We start from the raw sequence: 23,019 nt of genomic DNA on the forward strand, positions 1-23,019 counted from the left end.
ATCAACTGCAGTTACTTTAGTGAAAGCACGGCCAATTTGGTCTCAGTCGATCAAGGCTGTCCATTAGCTGTTGTTATGCATTTCCCCCATTCTGAAGGCTGAAGTATTCTCTGGTAAGCACAAGATTTATAATGATAAGCAGCTCTATGGTAAGCACTAGATTTATAATGATAAGCAGCTCTCTGGTAAGCACTAGATTTATAATGATAAGCAGCTCTCTGGTAAGCACTAGATTTATAATGATAAGCAGCTCTCTGGTAAGCACTAGATTTATAATGATAAGCAGCTCTCTGGTAAGCACTAGATTTATAATGATAAGCAGCTCTCTGGTAAGCACTAGATTTATAATGATAAGCAGCTCTCTGGTAAGCACTACATTTATAATGATAAGCAGCTCTCTGGTAAGCACTACATTTATAATGATAAGCAGCTCTCTGGTAAGCACTACATTTATAATGATAAGCAGCTCTCTGGTAAGCACTACATTTATAATGATAAGCAGCTCTCTGGTAAGCACTAGATTTATAATGATAAGCAGCTCTCTGGTAAGCACTAGATTTATAATGATAAGCAGCTCTCTGGTAAGCACTAGATTTATAATGATAAGCAGCTCTCTGGTAAGCACTAGATTTATAATGATAAGCAGCTCTCTGGTAAGCACTACATTTATAATGATAAGCAGCTCTCTGGTAAGCACTACATTTATAATGATAAGCAGCTCTCTGGTAAGCACTACATTTATAATGATAAGCAGCTCTCTGGTAAGCACTACATTTATAATGATAAGCAGCTCTCTGGTAAGCACTACATTTATAATGATAAGCAGCTCTCTGGTAAGCACTACATTTATAATGATAAGCAGCTCTCTGGTAAGCACTACATTTATAATGATAAGCAGCTCTCTGGTAAGCACTACATTTATAATGATAAGCAGCTCTCTCGTAAGCACTACATTTATAATGATAAGCAGCTCTCTCGTAAGCACTACATTTATAATGATAAGCAGCTCTCTGGTAAGCACTACATTTATAATGATAAGCAGCTCTCTGGTAAGCACTACATTTATAATGATAAGCAGCTCTCTGGTAAGCACTACATTTATAATGATCAACAGCTCTCTGGTAAGCACTACATTTATAATGATAAGCAGCTCTCTGGTAAGCACTACATTTATAATGATCAACAGCTCTCTATAAATCTAGTGCTTACCAGAGAGCTGTACCAGGGTCACCTGGCCCTCCTGTCACCTGACCCTCCTGTCACCTGGCCCTCCTGTCACCTGACCCTCCTGTCACCTGGCCCTCCTGTCACCTGGCCCTCCTGTCACCTGGCCCTCCTGTCACCTGGCCCTCCTGTCACCTGACCCTCCTGTCACCTGACCCTCCTGTCACCTGGCCCTCCTGTCACCTGGCCCTCCTGTCACCTGGTCCTCCTGTCACCTGACCCTCCTGTCACCTGGCCCTCCTGTCACCTGGCCCTCCTGTCACCTGGCCCTCCTGTCACCTGGCCCTCCTGTCACCTGGCCCTCCTGTCACCTGGCCCTCCTGTCACCTGGCCCTCCTGTCACCTGGCCCTCCTGTCACCTGGCCCTCCTGTCACCTGGCCCTCCTGTCACCTGACCCTCCTGTCACCTGACCCTCCTGTCACCTGGCCCTCCTGTCACCTGGCCCTCCTGTCACCTGGCCCTCCTGTCACCTGGCCCTCCTGTCACCTGACCCTCCTGTCACCTGGCCCTCCTGTCACCTGGCCCTCCTGTCACCTGGCCCTGTCACCTGGCCCTCCTGTCACCTGGCCCTGTCACCTGGCCCTCCTGTCACCTGACCCTCCTGTCACCTGACCCTCCTGTCACCTGGCCCTCCTGTCACCTGGCCCTCCTGTCACCTGGCCCTCCTGTCACCTGGCCCTCCTGTCACCTGGCCCTGTCACCTGGCCCTCCTGTCACCTGGCCCTCCTGTCACCTGGCCCTCCTGTCACCTGGCCCTGTCACCTGGCCCTCCTGTCACCTGGCCCTCCTGTCACCTGGCCCCTATGCACCATCTGCTTGTTTATGATACAGTGCTGCTACTGGCTCCACCACGGAGGCCAGAGACATGATGAACAAACAGAGGAAATCTCCAGGAATACCTTCGTGCTTCTGTGTGGGTCAAGAGTATCCTCCCACAGAGAGAGAGAGAGAGAGAGAGAGAGAGAGAGAGAGAGAGAGAGAGAGACAGAGACAGAGATAGACACACAGAGAGAGCGAGAGACACATGAGACAGACAGTGAAAGAGAGACAGAGAGAGACAGAGAGAGAGAGAGAGAGAGAGAGACAGAGACACAGAGAGAGAGAGAGACAGACAGACTGAGAAAGAGAGAGAGAGACAGAGAGAGAGAGAAGGGGCTGACATGAAATCAAATCAAGAGCGGGTTTTGGATGATAATCAAAGAATTACAACAAATCGCATTAAAACGCATCAGTACCGCGAGGGCCGTAATCTCAAAGCCTGATGCATCAGACGGGTAGCGGCAACGAACAACCACTATGCATGAGAATATTCTGCCATGCAGCATGAAGCAGATGGAAGCGATCGATAGAGGAATCCACACAGTATGAGTGACTATAGCTATAGCTGATACACTGCTGGTCTGTGAGGCACATTCTGTTTTGTTATGTCACTCATTAAGCTAGGCTAAAACACAGACTACATTTACAACCGTTACTAAATATTTCGCCTATTCGCATGAAGTGCAAGGCATTTAATTAGGGGCGACAGTGTCTCAGGAGGTAGAGCGCTCGTCTGGTAGTCCCCGGTTCGATTCCCGCTCCTCCCAGGCAGCGTGTTGAAGTGTCCTTGAGCAAGACACTTAACCCCTAATTGCTCCCGATGAGCAGGTTGGCACCTTGCATGGTTGCCTCCGCCATCGGTCTGTGAATGTGAGTGAATGGGTGAATATGAGGAACAAGAATTGTAAAGTGATTTGGATAAAAGCGGTTATATAAATGCACCATTTAATTAGACGTGTACAACAGGTGTGACCCCCCACTCAGAGATAGAGAAAAGTCTATCCCCGGCGAGGAGATTACGTGGCTTGCGGTCGTTATGTGTGGAACAGGGACAGGTGTGCCAGTAAATCTAGCTAAACACTTTCAGTGCCAATGACGAGATTTCTCGTTAGTTCATGCCAACCGTTGAGTGCCAGCCGACGAGAGATCTCGTTTTTAATCGTTATTTTTTTAATTATCGATTTCCATAAATTTTTCATCAATCTAGCCTCACGTTACCAGTGGGGATCTGTCTGAACTCGAACAGGGAAAATACCGCCCCCTATCGTCTCTCCGGATGGTACTGCACCCCTTTGGATTGGATTGAATGAAACGCATGGAGAAAAAAAAAGTCCTGCTTCCACATTTTACTTGTCAGACAGGTAACCGGAGACGATCCAAGTCATTGCCCACCACCAGAACAGCGGATAATATGTGTTTCCAGTACCCAGCGTTGGATCAATAAACGCGATCGATATTTGGAATGGCGATCAGGAATTGGAATAAACTTTTTGGAAAACATCTGATCTGAGGTAAGGAATCTATTATCTCCCTCTGTCTGTCCCCCCTTCTCTGTCTCCGTCTGTCGCCCCTTCTCTCTCTTCGTCTGTCGCCCCTTCTGTCTCTCTGTCTGTCCCCTTCTCTCTCTCAGTCTGTCCTCCCTTCTCTCACCATCTGCCCCCCCTTCTCTCTCTCTCTCTCTCTGTCCCCCCTTGTCTGCCCCCCCTTCTCTCTCCCTGTCCCCCCTTCTCTCCATCTCTGTACCCCCTTCTCTCTCTGTCTCTGTCCACCCTTCTCTCTCTCTAATTCTTTATTTCCTATATTTATTGTAACATATAATATAACCGATAGGGCAATAAGACCCTCAACAACACCTTTGTTTACATTATCTTTCGTCGATTACCCTGCCCATACCTGTACCTCCCCTCCCCCATGCTGCTATAACACCCAGATTTCCCCAAGGGGATCAATAAAGGAATATCTCATCTTATAAATGGTGCATTTATATAGTGCTTTTATCCAGAGCGCTTTACAATTTGTTCCTCACATTTTTACCCATTCACACACCAACAGCGGAGGCGACCATGCAAGGTGCCAACCTGCTCATCGGGAGCAATTAGGGGTTAAGTGTCTTGCTCAAGGACACTTCGACGCGCTGCCTGGGAGGAGCGGGAATCGAACCGGGAACCTCCGGATAACCAGGCGACTGCTCTACCTACCGAGACACTGTCGCCCCCAAGCCATCAGCCATATACTAATAGAGTGTGTCTGGTCAGTAACATGGATCTCTGTCGCTGGACAGAGAGAATGAGAGAACAGGGTCTCGGGGCCTGTCGCTGGACAGAGAGGACAGTGTCTCAGGGCCTGTCGCTGGACAGAGAGGACAGTGTCTCAGGGCCTGTCGCTGGACAGAGAGGACAGGGTCTCGGGGCCTGTCGCTGGACAGAGAGGACAGTGTCTCGGGGCCTGTCGCTGGACAGAGAGGACAGTGTCTCAGGGCCTGTCGCTGGACAGAGAGGACAGTGTCTCAGGGCCTGTCGCTGGACAGAGAGGACAGGGTCTCGGGGCCTGTCGCTGGACAGAGAGGACAGTGTCTCAGGGCCTGTCGCTGGACAGAGAGACGGAGAGGACAGCACCCCAGGGCCTGTCGCTGGACAGAGAGACGGAGAGGACAGTGTCTCAGGGCCTGTCGCTGGACAGAGAGACAGAGAGGACAGTGTCTCAGGGCCTGTCGCTGGACAGAGAGGACAGTGTCTCAGGGCCTGTCGCTGGACAGAGAGGACAGTGTCTCAGGGCCTGTCGCTGGACAGTGTCTCGGGGCCTGTCGCTGGACAGAGAGACGGAGAGGACGGTGTCTCAGGGCCTGTCGCTGGACAGAGAGACGGAGAGGACAGCATCCCGGGCCTCCCCTGCAACATCCGCATCGCGCAGCTCGCCCACTTCAGGGCCCGCAGAGTGGAACTGGAAGATGCAGGTTATTGCGAGAACCATCTAATGATGACATCACAGTGGCTACTGGTCATTGGTTGAAAGTTATAGACTAGAATACTAAGATACTATTCAGGACCCAGGTGTTCAGGACCCAGGTGTTCAGGACCAGGTGTTCAGACCCAGGTGTTCAGGACCAGGTGTTCAGGACCAGGTGTTCAGGACCAGGTGTTCAGGACCCAGGTGTTCAGGACCAGGTGTTCAGGACCAGGTGTTCAGGACCAGGTGTTCAGGACCAGGTGTTCAGGACCAGGTGTTCAGGACCAGGTGTTCAGGACCAGGTGTTCAGGACCAGGTTGTCCGAACGGGCAGGTGTTTAGAACCAGGTGTCCAGGTGTTCAGAACCAGGTGTTCAGAACCAGGTGTTCAGGACTAGGTGTTCAGGAACAGGTTGTCCGAACGGGCAGGTGTTTAGAACCAGGTGTCCAGGTGTTCAGAACCAGGTGTTCAGAACCAGGTGTTCAGAACCAGGTGTTCAGAACGGGCAGGTTGTCAGAAGGGGCAGGTGTTTAGAGAACCAGGTGTTCAGAACGGGCAGATTGTCAGAAGGGGCAGGTGTTTAGAGAACCAGGTGTTCAAGTGTTCAGAACCCAGGTGTTAATCCTACCTTTGAGCGCAGGCAGCTTCTGCAGCTCTCGGTTCTTGGTGAGGTTGAAGCGCGAGGAGCTGTGGCGCCGCTCCTTCTTGACGATCTGAGGACCGCCGGAGTATTTGATCTTGTTGAGCTGAGTGGGCGGAGGGGTGCTGTTACTGGGCCGCTTGCTGGCCGTCTGCTGCTGCTGCGCCTGGGAGAGAGAGAGAGAGAGAGAGAGAGAGAGAGAGAGAGAGAGAGAGAGAGAGAGAGAGAGAGAGAGAGAGAGAGAGAGAGAGAGAGAGAGAGACAGACAGACAGACAGACAGACAGACAGACAGACAGACAGACAGACAGACAGACAGACAGACAGACAGACAGACAGACAGACAGACAGACAGACAGAGACAGAGACAGAGACAGAGACAGAGAGAGAGAGACAGAGAGAGAGACAGACACACTCTTTGAGTCGGTCCAGTCATGGAGGTGTTTGTTTTCAACTGAAAACAGGTATACTTTGAATAGTGGGGTTGGGGGGGGAAATAAATATATTGTGATATTTGTGCGTGCCGCTATTATATTGATCGAAGTATGGATATAGTGAGGTGAACAGACTGAAAACATGCTCTTATTAGATCAAACAGATTTGATTTGAAATCTTTATTTCGAACATGTAAATGAATACAAACAAAATAAATAACTAAACAAAAGCTAAACATAACTCAATTTACATGTTCGAAAAGGAGTAGATGATGCAGTGTTTCCCTAATAGGCATTTAGCAGCGGTTAAATCGTGAGCGCCATTGCTCTGAGAGAGAGAGCTACTCTAATTACGCGCAACGCGAGTAAGCGCGCACTGCATAGAGACTAGAGAGAGACTCGAATTACAGTACGCGCAACGCAAGTAAGCGCACACTGCGTTCAGAGAGAGAGCGAGAGAAAGAGACTCTTCACTACGACTCTAAAAGGGAAAAGTGACCATACCTCCCGCATGTTACAATGTTTAAAGCGGAATTCCACTCCAAAGGAGATTCCACCCGAAGTTGAAATTAAGATTTGTAACAATTTGGTGTTAAAGGACTTAAAGGACAAAAAAAGGGAGATAAATCACGACATCACAATATTACAATATGGTGACTCTAGTATGTGATAATGGTATGGTATATGGGATCGTGGGACCTCTGGTGATGCCCACCCCTAGTGAATAGAGGACGTCTCCATGACTTGGGTGCAGAACTAGGCAGGTTGAAACATAAACTGTATCTGAGAGATAATGACTTCCTGAGATAACAGGCTTTCTTGAGTAAAGGGCAGGCAGCGCTGTGACAGCAGCCATGCAGAGAGCAGCACATGGCTCTATGGAGACTGATTCGCTTTTTGTTAATGACACCATTGTAGCTGCTGACTAGGAGCTCTGCACAGAGATGACATTAAGGACACATTGTAGCTGCTGACTAGGAGCTCTGCACAGAGATGACATTAAGGACACGTTGTGTAGCTGCTGACTAGGAGCTCTGCACAGAGATGACTTTAAGGACACGTTGTAGCTGCTGACTAGGAGCTCTGCACAGAGATGACATTAAGGACACATTGTAGCTGCTGACTAGGAGCTCTGCACAGAGATGACTTTAAGGACACGTTGTGTAGCTGCTGACTAGGAGCTCTGCACAGAGATGACTTTAAGGACACGTTGTAGCTGCTGACTAGGAGCTCTGCACAGAGATGACTTTAAGGACACGTTGTGTAGCTGCTGACTAGGAGCTCTGCACAGAGATGACTTTAAGGACACATTGTAGCTGCTGACTAGGAGCTCTGCACAGAGATGACATTAAGGACACATTGTAGCTGCTGACTGGAGCTCTGCACAGAGAGATGACATTAAGGACACGTTGTAGCTGCTGACTGGAGCTCTGCACAGAGATGACTTTAAGGACTGCAGGGAAGGACATGTTATATTTCGTATGGCTTATCGCGTCCCGCTCAAGCCTATTGAGATACCCCTTATCTCCTTGTACCTACTGTACACCACCACGAACACAACTTATACACCCACACCTGTCCGGGTCCCGCCTCTATGGAGGCGTAGCCTATAAGACCATGGTCCTGGTCACCAAACACCCTTCCTCTATTTTCGTTCCATCATATTGGATGCAATGCACCTTATGTAACTAGTAGTATGAAAAAGATTGGAGGAATTGCGTAATGTTGAAAGCTTACCGGAGGTTTGCGTGCCCCTGGCATCTTCGAGGCATGTTTCAGCGACACGACGGGCCTATGTTGATGTTCCTCATCTGTCGGCAGCCAGATCAAGGTGCAGCGTACAAGGTTGGCTATCGAGCCGGGTTGTACAACGGTGAGCCCTGTGTCATTAGGCACGGGTATTAGTGTTAGTAATGCTGGGTTGTTGTTACACAACCATGTTGTGTGTCGGCGCCAGGGGGGGATGGTTTGGTGAACGTTCACTGCGGTGAACGGGTTCCAAACGGTCCTGCAAGCGTGCTGTTAAACAACTAATGCTAGCTACATGCTAAACATCTCTTGCTCCGTTTCTACCAGGCCATTATACAAAGCATCCTCACCTTCTCCATAACCGTTTGGTACAGCAATCTGGACACTCACTCAAAAAACAAACTACAAAGAATCATCAATAAATCCTCAAAAATAATCTGCACCCCCCTCCCTTCCCTCGAATCACTCCACCGCCAAATTACAATCAGGAGAGCCAGGAAAATCATCTCCGACCCCACTCACCCAGCACACCACATCTTCCAGCTGCTGCCCTCCGGGAGGCGCTACAGATCCCTGACCACCAAAACAACCCGGTTCAAAAACAGCTTCTTCCCCACTGCCATACGGACACTGAACTCCCTGTAGCACCCCCCCCCCCCCCCCCCCCTGCAGTACCCCCCGCAACCCCCCTTACCTCTGCTGACATGGACATGGACAAACTCACAAACTCTGAACTGTATCTATGTAATTGTGTTTTCTTTTATGTACGCTGTAAGTGATGTTATATGTTATATGTTTTTGTGGTTTTATGTTTTTATGTTGGAACTGCTATGAAACCTGCACTGAAACTAAATTCCACCAGCCTGGCTGTGTGGTCATTAAATAAATTGATTGATTGATTGATTGATACTAATGCTACATGCTGAACTCTACTGCTACGCTGTTCTAATGTCTCCGCCGTGAGATGTTGTCACTTCTCCCTCCTCTTGCCCGGTTCATCAATGAAGGTCAGTCGGTAGCTGATGTGGGGGTTTTGCTGAGTCCTATTTAAATAAATGGGTTGACAACAGGGTAGGCCGTGGCTAGGTAGCCTAGCCAGGTACGTTACCTTTGTGTTCCGGCGGGGTCTGTTGAACGGTGTCCCCATCTGGGAGCCGATGCGTGAGCTCGGCGGTGTAGCAGTAGAGCTATACTACTGCAGGATGGGACTTAAAGGCGGGTTAGGGCTCAGCTGGCTAGTTCCTATCCACATTGGCGTCGGGTAGTGGGGCTATGGGTCAAGCCGACATTGTAAACATGTTGCGTGTTGTGCGCAGGCGGTTGTTGATCTGGGTTCCACATCGCCTCACGCTAGGCTGTAGTAGTGTAGTGGGCTGCTGTTTTGTTCTGTCACTCTGCTATGAGAAGGTCTGTCTATGCTACAGCTTTCTCTCCTCTCAACCATTCATGCTGACGGTCAATCGGTGTCTATTGGGGGAGTATGGGGGGGGGGGCTTTGTTTACCTTTTTTGGTAAATGGGCTAAGCTAGGGCTGGTGTGCTGTTGTGAATATTTTGAATGAAGGCGGGACTAGTTCGCTCTGGTCCGCCTCCCCTTAACGTTGTGTATATGGGTTTGCTCATTCTACAGTATTTTTTTTTTGTATTTTATTTTTTTATTATTTTTTAAACAAACACATAAACAAACATGACAACACACGATAAGATATACAAGCATTAGTTGACAGTGCACATCCAATGAAATCACATTTTAGTTAATTGACATATATAGGATATACCCTTAATACCTGTTATCTAAAAACCTACACACATATGCTCCAGCTCGTACCCCCCCCTCCCGGACCCCCCATTGGATAATCCATCCATTTTCCCTCGCTCCTAACCAGACATTACCATTATATGCTAGCTTTTATTTTCTCCACCACTTCTAACCACAATGTCATTTTGGATTCATTGAGACCCAAAATTCTTGCTGTCGATATTTCTTGATAGATCACATCGAGATATGTAATAATCCAGACCTTTCGGCTCATTCTACAGTATTTTGTGGTTTAGTTCTTTATTCATTTAACCCTTTCATGGTGCACACCACAGTGGAGGTTGCTGTTTGCAACCACCAATGGTGCTCAGTGTTAATATCAGTCCTTTGCTTTTGACATATTGAAACAGTGCCCCGCCCGGCGGCCTGGCGAGTGGCTGGTGGGCTGCTAAAGCCTGTACCGCCACGGTATGGAATTGGCAGCGATTAGAACTGTGTTCGAATTGCTGGTTTTTTTTCTATGAAAAAAATTGTGTCTGCTGGCGGGGCCTTGAGGGGCCAGCCGACGTCGACACATCGCGCAAGGTTGTTGACGTTATTAGCTTTGACCCAGCCGCAAGCTATAACCGCTCAGGGTTCCCCTCTCCGCAGGGGATTTTGGTCTTCTGCTGGAGCGCAGGCGGTATTGTCCTAGGCCCCACACCGCATCACACCGCGCAGCCAGAAGGAGAGCACGGCCCTCGACAGGCGGCCATGTTTTCCCCCGCCGGAGGTATCCTGGGCGTTGAATCGACAGGTGTCCACAAGGCCGACAGCCTTGGCGGCAGAGGGATCGGCCATGTTGGATGGGTTCGGCTTGAACAACAAGCCATCACCGTCCTGCCGCGAGCAGCCCGCTCTCCGATCACTCCCTTCCCCAACACCAGCGGAAAAAGTGGGCTCTGATTGTTTCCTTTGGCTGCGGGCCGCGTGCCTTCGTTGAAGCGCGGGCGGCCCCACTTTTCGCTTCTCATGGGGACAGGGGCTGACACCCAGTTGATGGCTGAGCCTGGGTCTGTCCGTGAGAATGTTGTGCTGTCAAGCGGCTCCCACACCATAAGCTGTGTTGGTTGAGCCTGGTGTTACGTCTGTCAACTATAAGTGTTGTCAGCAGGGGGGCTCGAAACCTTTTGAGGCACACAGTGCAGGCTTCCCCGGCCTCGCCTTCGCCAGGCCAGGTATCATGTTTGTGCCTCCCACTCCTGAAAGATTGGCAGTGGTCCCACAGGCACGCGTGATTTGGGTGGTAGTAATATCACTGCAGGGCTACGGTGTGTATGAACCCATGGGGTCCTCACACCTTGCATGTCCGGCTGCAGAACAACTCCTCAGCATGTTCTGGAGGGGTGTTCAGTGGGGGGGCTTTTTTCACCTAGAAAGCCCCCCGTATCAAACCGGCCCTTTCTGTCGGGGTCCCCCCTTGGGTGCGAGATGTCCCGACATGGAATGCTCTGCTCGCACAGGGTTGGCTACGCACAGCGGGTGGGACCGGGCCAACTATCTACAGTTCCTGGCGGACCTGCGCCACATGGCGGCGGGTGCGTTGGGAGTGTCATCACATATGACTACGGCAGTACCATATGTCGAGGTGGATGGAGAGAACGCTGTGGCGGGGACTTGTGTTTACACAACCCCAACCGTTTTCGGGTTTGGTACAGACCCTATTGTCAGGGTCTTCAGCAGTGACAGCTCTGGTCAACGAGATCCAATCTCTGTGGACGAAGCAAGCCATCGTCGTGGCGTTCTCCTCCCGGTGTTCTCTGGTGCCTGAGGAATCGGGAGGGGGCTGGTGTCAGACCCAGGCTGGACCTGTCCCATGGGAAGGTTCAGCATTTTTTGGATCGTCTCCTACCTGTTGAACACTGTCAGGTGGGGGTCTGGTTCTCCTCCATAGACCTGTAGGATGCGTATGCGCATCTCCGATCTTCCATCCTAGGGCTTACCTACGCTTCCTTTGCAGGGTTAGCGTATGAGTACCAGAGGCTGCCGTTCGGTTTTCTCTAGCTCCCCGCATCTTCACCAAGTGCGTGGAGGCCGCACTGGGGCCTCTGCGTCGTCAGGGGTTACGGAGTGTATTCTGCCCTGACGACGTTCTGGTCCTTCGCGGTCAAGGTGGATCGTCAGGTCTCGTACCAGGCAGGTCTCTACCAGCCTGGGGTTGCTGTAGACTGGAAGTAGAGTACTCCTCTTCCCAGTCAACGGTTGGAGGGCTATGGGCATCCCTCTCAGAGCGTGTTGTCAACACGCTCGGGAGGTTCCGTCCTAGGACGGTTACGGCGCTGTCTCAAGTCACGTTTTTCACCGACGCCTCCCTCGCTGGTGACGCATCGGGCCAACGCAGTAGGGGGCAGCTGGCAAACCATGCTGCCCGGTCTGCGCTACGTTCAATGTGTTGGTGTTGAAAGCAGTCCTTCTGGTCCTCAAACGGTGTTGATCAGGACGGACGATACGACGTCAGTGTCGTGTATTGTCAGACAGGGAGGAGTACGCTCCCCCCGTCTGCACCAGGCGGCGGGCGGCTGGCTATGGGCGTCCTCCATCTGCGCGGCCTGAGGGCTCCCCACATCCCCAGCAGGGAGAATGTGGGTACAGGTGTACTGTCGCGGGGCGGTCCTCATCCTGACGGGTGGGGATTACGTCCGGACATAGCCAGGCAGGTCTGGGACCGATGCCGTGCCGCCTGGGATTCTTCCCCATACATCTGTTAGGTCAGTTGTTGGGACGGGTACGTTGAGGGGCGCAGGTTCTTAATCCTGATGGTGTTACCATCCGGAATGCGCATGCTCCCTCCACTGTCGCGCTTACGCGGGCAGATGACGTATGTTCCAAGTGTGGTGTAAGGCGGGGGGCCGGGTCTCCTGCCCCCTGGATGCTGTCCTTAGTTACCTCCAGTCTCTCCTTGATAGACTGTCGGCTTCGACGGTGAGGGTATATGCAGCAGCTATATCCTCCTATCATGAGGGATTTGAGGGGATGTCTTGTTCAGCCACCCTCTTGTGAAGCGTTTCCTGCTTGGCGCTCGACGCGTTAAGCCGGTGCAACGCTCCTTGGCTCCGACTTGGGATCTTCAATTGGTCCTCGGTCGGTTGTCCTTGGCCCCGTTTGAGCCGCTCGAGCAGGCGCCGTTGGAACAGCTGTCGTTCAAGACCGCGTTCTTGCTGGCCGTCACCTCCGCTGACGCGTGGGTGTGCTTTGTGCTCTTTCGGTACGTCCAGAGTGCCTGTCTTTCGTCCGATTGCGGTGCCACTCTGCGGCCTAATCCTGCCTTCATGCCTGTAAATATCCAGAGTTCTTCCGCTCCAGGGATATTGTGGTTCAGGCGTTTCATCCGCCTCCTCACGGTAGTGAGTTAGATGCGGGCCTTCACCTGTCATGTCCGGTCCGTGCTTTGGGAATTACCTCAGCCGTACTCAGGACCTCGGGGTCACCGTTCAGCTTTTTGTCTGTCACGGTGGTTCTCATGCCGGTAAGGCACTATCGAACAACGCCTGTCCCATTGGTTGTGCGAGGGCATTGCCCTCTGCTACACGTTGGCTGGGCAGGATCCCCCTGGGGGCGTCAGGGCGCACTCCACTCGTGGGGTGGCTGCCTCTGCCGCTCTCCTGGGTGGGGCTTCGGTGGAGGATCATGGTCCTCCCCGGGCCCCTTTGTAAGGTTTTACATCATGGACATGACTGGGGGTTCTGTCTCCCAGGCGGTTCTGGGGTCTGTGGCCTTTCCTGCTTCCCGTCCTTTGGTAGGGTAGCAGGAGTGTGTGGGTATGGGCCACAGTGTGTTAGGTCACACGTGGTTCCGCCTGTGCTGTGTGTTCAAGGGGTTCTAGTTCCCTCTTGTTCGCACTCAGGTGGAGTTGACTGCGCCCCCCCTTCGTTAGGAAGGATGGGGTGACAGGGCTCCCCGCACCCCTTGATGTGGGCTTACGGGTCCTCAGGGGGTACATCTGTCGGGTCTCACGTCCGCTCTAACCCATATCTCAATAGGCTTGAGCGGGACGCAATAAGCCATACGAAATATAACGATAGGTTATATGAGTATTGGCTGAGCGTCCCGCTCTAAGCGGCCCGAGTTCCCTTTTGAGGGATCTTTTACTGGAACGGGATTTTGGCAAGGAAGGGTGTTTGGTGACCAGGACCATGGTCTTATAGGCTACGCCTCCATAGAGGCGGGACCCGGTCAGGTGTGGGTGTATAAGTTGTGTTTGTGGTGGTGTACAGTAGGTACAAGGAGATAAGGGGTATCTCAATAGGCTTGAGCGGGACGCTCAGCCATTACTCGTATAACAAGGTTATATACATAACCTATCGTTAGTATTAGTGCTGTCAGGCGATACATTTTTTTAATCTAATTAATTACAGGATTTGTAATTAATTAATCTAATTAATCACATTTTAATCGCATAACCATTTTATGCCTGATATTCTATAATCATATTTCAAATTGCATGTGTCCGGATGGCAGAATTCAGTACTGTATCTACAAAACCTTTTGTTTAATCATCTTCCATCTATTAATTTGCTTAGATTTTTCAGGTCTGGTCAATATGAGCATAGTTGTTCTGAAGGTCCAGATTAACACTGAAAGTCTGCGTTTATTATTTTGTATAACTTCATATATTGTTTATATATATAAGATATATATCTTTACGCCATCTGTTTGCATAATAGTATTCTTCGCTCGCCTCATTGGGTCCCACCCTTGACATTGGAGGCGCCAGAGACGAGCCCCCCCCAGACATGGTTCTAGACATGTTCAGACAAGTTCAGACTTGCCCAGAGCAGGCGCATTGATTCTGGACAGGTAAATCGGCTGAGCCCCATAGGGATCAGTTTGAGTATATATATTATAGATGGTGCAAGCAGTCGCGTCGGCAGTAACAGAACAGGAGAAGTAGCAGAGCGAGAACGTAATACGTCCGGTACAGTTGTACACAGACCTACAAGCAGTGTATCGTTACAGAGAGCTAATGGCTACTTAGATACGACTATAATATTGTAGAGCCATTATTGGCGCAGTATAGTGACTTGTGCAAGCGAAGTAACGTGGAGAAACGTATAGTTAAACCCAGCGGCGTTTGGATCTAACTACTCATTGAAGACCGTCTGCGGGTTAGCTTCCAGTACAAACGAAGCTAGCTAGCTACCATCTATGCCAACAGGCTTTTGGATTAATAGCTATTAACCCTGCCATCGGGCGCTAGGATTACAAGGACCGGTTCCGTACGAGACCCCTTTTCTTCCAGCGACGACAGGATTATCCGACCGGTCTACATTTCCTCCAGAGCTTGGAGCTCCAGAGGGAAACCATCGTCTCCAGCTACCCTTGCTTTTCCCAGTATCGCCTCGTTTCTTCTCACTCCCTGCAGAGCTCCGGTCGAGTATCCGTAACCTAGGAACTATTCATTACCGCTGACTTTGATCCACTGACATTCTATTATTAAAGGAGAACCGTGATAACTGATATGTATGTTGCTATGACTATTAAAATACTGTAAACTTGGTATCCTTGTCCCCGCGCCGTCAATTGAGTGTCCGCCATTTTGTCTAACTATACTGTCTGGCTATTAATATTCTTTAGTAGTGGTTTAATCTAAACAATCTTTAATACAGTCCGGGTTGTGTAGCCCCTTAGCTACAATAGTGTTATTCACAGTCAAAGATTAAAAAAAATGTAATTGATATTCTCATTTGGTTCATTACAATTTACTCAAGCCTAGTAACAGACACAGTATTTCTGACACTGGGAATACATTCCCTGAGATTCATAGATGTCCCTAGAATCAGATACCAAGAACATGCAAATGGAACATATAAAAAAAAAAGTCTGTAAATGTGTATTCTACGTTCTTATGGAATGAATGACAAAAAAAAGTTATTTAAAAAGAAAATAAATTGTAATTAATTCTGAGTTAATTTTCAAATTAACGCGATAAACTGACAGCCCTAGTTAGTATACTGCAGGATGATGGCTGTATGTTTCAATGTGGTAGAAAAAGGGGGTAACCACTGCGCTCAGACAGGTGCGTAGTCCAACATTAATTATGCAAAAAAGGAGGTAGGGACCGCACTCGGAATATCGTTGTTTTTATTTTCAAAAAGGGCACAAAACGTTTTCAGCCATCCGGCACACTGATGAAGGCCGGATGGCTGAAAACGTTTTGTGCCCTTTTTGAAAATAAAAACAACGATATTCCGAGTGCGGTCCCTACCTCCTTTTTTGTATGTTTCAATGTATCATCATTATTAAGAATTTGAACAGATACTAGTGGAAAAGACAGTCAACTATAAAGTGAATCTGAACAGATACTCTATCCATCTATTGATATGTTAGGATGAGATGGTGACTAGGAGGGTCCATCTATTGATATGTTAGGATGAGATGGTGACTAGGAGGCTCCATCTATATTGATATGTTAGGATGAGATGGTGACTAGGAGGCTCCATCTATATTGATATGTTAGGATGAGATGGTGACTAGGAGGGTCCATCTATATTGATATGTTAGGATGAGATGGTGACTAGGAGGGTCCATCTATATTGATATGTTAGGATGAGATGGTGGCCAGGTCATGCCCATATGGGGAAATAAATTAATAAACAATTATTAATAAATAGGCCCAAGCTGGCTGTGCTCCCATTTCCTCCTGACCTGTACGTTGGGAGGGTCGGACTCTGTACAAAAGCCCCAGGCTGGATAGCAGACAACTTGTCAACCGTTCGCTACATGTCACACAGCGATGCAACAAGCACGGGTATTGTGTCGCAGTTTCATGAAAATATCGCCGTCCATCTGCTCGGACGGATCGATGAGCATCATCGGCCTGCGCATCGATTCCACGCATAACTGACGTGCGGGATTCCTCTCTCTCTCTATCTCTCTCTCGCTCTCTCTCTCCATCAGACGTCTGTAGGCCATGTGCTGTGGAAGCACTCTCTCAGACACATGCCGTGGCTCTCGCCCTCAGGCACGACAGCGGTGGCCTGAATTGCTGGGGTTACATGACTGAAGCCAGACTCAAAAATAGACCCAATCAATAGGTTTTCACCCTGCGCCCTGTCACAGCCCAAGCACCCTGCTGTCAATACCACTCTCTGGAATGTTACACTGCAGACCTGTTAGTTACATAACAAAAATCTGGCAAATGCAATGGTTAAAAAATATGGTAAAAGTTTGAAAACATTTGCAACAAGATATTATTAGTATAATGTTTTGCGGAAAAATTCACAATAATGTAGACTCACTGAACGCCTGATGTGCCAGAAACTACACGTCTATCTCTATTGAACGTATTCACACCGCACCCATTTTGCTCTTATGTCAGGCTCAGGTTGGGATTCCTTTCCACCCTGTTCCCACCTGGGCTGCTTGAGAGATACGAAACCCATAAGGGCTTAGGTGCTTGAGACGTACTAAACCCATAAGGGCTTAGGTGCTTGAGACATACTAACCCATAAGGGCTTAAGTATTTGAGACATACTACACCCATAAGGGCTTAGGTGCTTGAGACATACTAACCCATAAGGGCTTAGGTGCTTGAGACATACTACACCCACAAGGGCTTAGGTGCTTGAGACATACTAACCCATAAGGGCTTAGGTACTTGAGACATACTAACCCACAAAGGCTTTGAGAGATGTGGCAGAGACCACTGAGCCACTAAAGCCTATGTCGTAAAAGCCTATGTCGCTCGTTTAATCTCCCCCGGGAATTCACAGCCATAATAATCACAGCAGTATACATCCCACCGCAAGCAGATACAGCAAAAGCTCTGGCAGACCTACAGGACTCTTTGAACCAGCACCAAAACAAACATCCAGACGTGGCTATAATCGTAGCCGGCGATTACAACAAGGCTAATTTAAAAAAAGTTATGCCAAACTTCTACCAACACATAACATGCACCACTAGGGGAGGTAATACGCTGGATCGCTGCTACACCCCTTTCAAAAAGGGCTACAAGGCAGTACCGGCTCCACCATTAGGTAAATCCGATCACAACGCCATCTTTCTTTTGCCCGGCTACAAACAAAGAGCCCGTGAGGCTGTTGTGTCGCAAGAGGTGAAGCAGTGGTCCAAGAGCTCAGAGGCCACGCTACAAGACGCACTGGAGGACGTCGACTGGGGCATGCTCCGGTCGAGCTCCAGTGACGTAGGTGAATATGCTGATGTTGTAGTCAGCTTTATAGCAACGTTAGCTGACACTATTGTCCCCACGAAGAAGGTGCAGGTTTTCCCAAACCAGAAACCGTGGGTTGACAACTACATCCGAGTGGCCCTGAATGCTCGTACCGCTGCTTGGGCCGAGCATCGGAAAGTATGGAAGAGTACAAGGTAGCAGCTTATATGCTACGCAAAGAGGTGCTGGCTGTTAAACAGCGATATGCGAACAAGATGGAGACACAGATGGCACAGAATGACACGAGCGGCTTATGGCGGGGAGTACGAGCGATAACTGATTATAAAGTCAGCCCCCCCTCAATAGTGAGTGCCGATGCCTCTCTCGCGGATGAACTCAACTCCTTTTATGCCAGGTTTGGGCCGAGTAGTGGCGACGTTAGCTCACCGGCTAACGACGTCACTGACGCACCGGCTGCTGCGGGGAAGGGGGGTTGATCCGCGGGGGGGGGGGGGGGGGGACACACTCTCATTGACGGAACACAGCGTGAGAATAGCGTTTATGGGAGTAAATACTAGGAAAGCTGCAGGCCCAGATGGGATAACAGGACGAATACTAAAGTCCTAGGGCTGGGCGATATGGCCAAAAATGATATCACGATAACGATATGATAATGTTATCATATCACTCGATATCGATAATTATCGATATTGTTATAAGTATTAAAAATTCTTTTCTTTTTTTTTTTTTAAACAACAGATGTATGTTTATTTTGCAGCAATTCTTTGTCGTTGCCGCCATCTTTAGTGTTACAGCCCCTCACACTCGAGTTCTCAGGCTGCAGCTGATTTGAAAGCGAAAGTAAACAGGCTTCTCTGCTGGCTGTGGCTCCAGGAGAGTTGAATAGTTCTGGCTCTGCTAGTTTCTTTTCTATCTTTTGGCGCTTTTTTGGTGGACAAACCACCACACATGTGCACCGTGATTCGCGACTGGAGCACCAGTGTTTCCCCTACCATTGCCTTGTACTCCAGAAAAAACGAAGACAAATAAATAAACGTTTTTTTTATTAAAGTTTGTTTTAATCACAGTAACGTTGGCGAGCTAGCTAAATTATACATAAATCGGTTTTCATATAAATCAATCTTCACTAAGACTTTAAAACGGTTGTGCGGCACGGTCTATGGAGACGCAGAAAAAAGCTACCAAATCCATTCCGAGACAACTCCGAGACTGACTAGCGTCACGCGTAAGTCTCAGTCTCTCTCTCTCTCTTTCAAGTAGCCAAACGTTACACTATAAAAACGAACTGGATAGTTGATATAAGTTGATATATGAACTGGATAGTTCATATAAGCCATTCTCCCTTTCTGTGTGTGTGTGTGTGCCCGTCCCAACTCTGGTCTTTGGCAAGTTTGATATTATTTACCATTTACTGAGGATGGCCAGATAATGTTGATATTTAAACTTAAAAAATTATTATACAGAGAGAAGCTTCAGCAAGTACAAAACGCTGCTGACCGACAAAAGAGAATCCCTCACTGAGGAAAACACAAAGGCCTACCATCATGTATCACAATGGTGATGTCAGCCAGAGATGGGGAGAAGCATGAACCTTTAAAGGACATATCTTTGCAATAAATTACATTTTACAGTTTTTTTCTGATTTCTTTTAACAAATTATTATTTTGTATTATTTAACTATTTAATTATTATTTAGTTATTGCACTGCACTGGCAGTTGAACTGCATTGAACTGAACTGGAAAAAATAAACCTCATAATAACCTAACTGACACTAAACATTGAACTACACTGGCACCGTTTGCAGATGTACCGTTATTAAAGTTAGTTAAAAACATAATTTTGTATTGTTTCTTTTGGTTAAATCAAAAGGAAAAAATATAAAATCAGAGAAATCCGAAAACGGGGAAATTAAAAACGAGAAATCCGAAAACAGGAAAATTCATATCCGAAAACAGGAAAAGATAAAAAACGGATTTCATAGGGCCCTAGTTAAGGCGAGTTAATAAATTCCCTCTGAAAATCTGCTCCGCTCTGATAAACTGACTCTTTGGTCAGAGCGTCCAGTGTGCACTCTGAAGGCCCTCCCATAGTCGAGCCGACTGTACACAGAGCAGACTCCGCGGAGGTCCGTGCGGACTCTTTGAGCTTTTGATCTCAGCGGACGTCCACGCGTCAGAAAATAGGAGCTTCGCACTTTGCACTCTGCTGTGGGTCTGCTTTGACTCCCTTTGAGTCCGCGCGGACCTCCGCGGAGTTGCTCTGTGTACAGTCTGCTCGACTATGGGAGGGCCTTGAGCCCTCAGAATTTCCAAACATCTTGAGTGCGCTCGCTCTGACACTGGTTGTAAATAGTTATGAGTGTTCTATGTGCCTCCCTGTATTGTAAATAGTTCATGTGTGTTGTCACTACTGTATGTAATTGTAAATAAGTTAATTTTATTTTTTTAAACTTTGACCAGTCAGCTGGTTCTTTTTAGCGTTTATCGCTTTTTCTGGTCAAGCATGACCGACAGAAACAGGTTGAATAGGATATAGATCGGGGGAAGACACTGAGAAAATACGGCGAGTCCGGGAGTCGAACTCGTGTACCCCAGATCCGTGACGCGCACGGTTGTCCCCGAAATAGCGCAGAGATACGCGGTGAGCTACTGGAGCTCCCGTAAATAAGTTAATTTATGTGTTGTAAATAAATATTGTTAATATTTATTTACCTAATTTATGTGCATTAGTTTAATTTCAGCTCAGTGTAAGTCTATGACGACACTGTTGACACCACGTATCCGTGACACGCGCGCCCCGCGAAAACACTAGTCGTTTTTGGAGCCTACCACTCCCCCTGAAAAAATCCTAGGGGAAACACTGAGCACACATAGCCTACTGTGTACAGATGGTTTCAAACTGTATTTTAAATTAGAAAGCAAACAAAATAAATGGACAAGAGAAATATAAATCTCAATTTGGTCAGTATTGTCATTTGGACAAGCAAAGCCATTACTTTAACACATTCGGGGCCAACCACGGACATGTCCGTGTTTCGGATCCAACGGTTGAGGGCCAACCACGGATATGTCCGTGGCAAGGTTGTTTTGGCTTTTATTCCATTGTAATATCCCACTCAATGTCACCCTGCGGCACTGCAGATTTACCTTACTCTTGGACTTCGGAAAATTGCATTACCGGCCAGATCCTCATAGGGGCGCTGTCTCGATAATGCAGTGTTCCCTGTTACAGACCTGTGTTTTTCTTTTTCTTTTTTTTTTATTGGATTTTTCTGTTAGCCTAAAGCTATGCGTGTAGCTGATGGCCTGGAATAGTATTTGGGACGCTGAATTTAGTATGCAGTAAAGGAATATATCATCAGCCAATGGACATATGGATCTACCAGATGGCGATCGATAACTGGGAAATCCTTTTGGGGATCCTACCGGCCACAGGTAAGAGCTTTTTCACGTAAATTACATGCTGATCAGGCCTTGTTATCATACTCAACCAGCCGATCAGCGAATAAGGCTACTGAGGCTAATGCCGTTTGTAGTTTCCAAAACACGTTAATGCCATAAGCTTCAGACGTTCTCCCATTCCACATCCACACGCAAGAAAGCCACTGACCACAACGTAGTATTAACTATTTAATGTCCAATTCGGGTTATACACTTTCTTGTTTCCTAAACTTGTAGAGCGAGATGAATAAAGTAAATTCTAGGTAAAAAGAGAGAGGTCTAAAAACTGTCTGGCTCCACTCTCTCCTCACTCTGCCTGACCGCCGGTACAATCTGCGTTATTTTCTCTCTTTTTTTTTTATTGATCTTTTTCCCCCTCCTTTTTCCTCCGATTTTCTCCCATCCCAATGTTAGTCGTTATGCCAATTCCCAATCCCCTTCCTGGTCGCTGCGCACTTACCCCCCACAGTCGGTCTGGGAGAGTGGAGGCTACCACGTGCTTCCTCCGACACACGTCCAGCCAATCAACCGCTTCTTTTCACCTGGCAGCGCGGATTCTCACTGAGAGGGCGTAGCGTGTGGAAGGATCACACTATCCCACTTAGATCCTATCCGCGCTTAGCAGGCGCCCCGACCGAACTGTAGGAGTCGCTGTTTACAACGACCCGGACCCACCCCGCCAGCTTCTCCCACCCTCTAATACAGCCAATTGTATTAGTGTGAACGGCCAGCCAAGCTGGTGACAACGCCGGAGCTGTGAGCTGGATTCGAACAGGCGAATCCAGCCGCTCCGGGGTTGGTGACGAACGCAATCTCCGTTACGCCACCTGATCGCCCTACGTTATTTTCTTTCTAAACAAATTCTGTCACCATGCTGCACCCGACAGTAATCAATGACATCACCGTTATCCTGTCAAACTAAAAGTCCCTCGGCCTATCAGCCAAATATCACGTAAGAAACAAACAAGAAATCATTCTTACCAATAAACATGAATTGTCTTAACATTTTAACTTCTGACAACCCTTTCATGCATTCATGGTGGACCATGATACCGACAATATGCATTTTGAGTTTTAGCTCTAGCTGGTCTATAGCCGAAACGCCATTCAATTTAACACTTTGGTTGCCTAAGGTTAAATTAATGATATACCATAGATTGCCAGCGCTATTTGTCTATGGAGAAAGTCCCCTTCTTTGCAGGGCTATAACTTTTTAAATTCTATTGCTACATTGCCATTATTAGGGCCCATTCAAAGTCCTATATGTATTGTTCATTGTGTAGCAACGTTAAACTTTTTCATTCACATATTCATAGTAAAGTATGGTCTAATGAATAAGTATGTTTTCATCTCTTTCTGCAGCTTTCTCCAGAATGTGATATATAGCCCCAAATGCATTATATTGATGATGAAATACAGTTTGATGGCAATCAGCGCGATATAAAAAATTCCAACTAGACGTACTTCTAGAAGTTACTACACGTCATCTGATGTTGACCGGATGGGCGAGGGGGCGTTTATAATTCCGTGGGCAGCGTTATACCAATCATCTAATGTGGGTCAAATGTTGATAATATCAGTTATTATCGAAGACGGTAATGTTACACGCTGAAACTCACCCCAGTCTCCGCGCGCCGTTGGGCGATCATCGTCGAGTAGAAATTTTATCATTATGGGATATATTATTACCCGGTCCATCTCCAGCTTGTATAATGGTATATACGTCCAAATCATGTTGTTTATCGAGTTAAAGTCCTGTGCAAATCAGCTGGCCCCAGTGTTTACAACCATATTCAATCTATCCCTGGCTGAAAAAACCAAACCAAAAAAACTCCT

General features: G+C 48.1%; 1 protein-coding gene across 2 annotated transcripts in view; it reads right to left on the reverse strand.

Moving 5' to 3' along the window:
- Window positions 1-23,019, reverse strand: part of ppp2r5d (protein phosphatase 2, regulatory subunit B', delta) — a 92,615-nt gene that overhangs the window by 51,465 nt on the left and 18,131 nt on the right. The window contains exon 3 of one of the 2 annotated variants that reach the window (XM_084321782.1): window positions 5,619-5,790. In XM_084321782.1, the coding sequence (XP_084177908.1) occupies window positions 5,619-5,790 (172 nt within the window). Of the gene's footprint in view, window positions 1-5,618; window positions 5,797-23,019 lie in introns of both variants that reach the window. The other variant, XM_084321781.1, reaches the window with a different exon arrangement.

The sequence above is a fragment of the Notolepis coatsorum genome, assembly GCF_963971535.1.
Source record: "Notolepis coatsorum genome assembly, chromosome: 9".
Classification (NCBI taxonomy): domain Eukaryota; kingdom Metazoa; phylum Chordata; class Actinopteri; order Aulopiformes; family Paralepididae; genus Notolepis; species Notolepis coatsorum.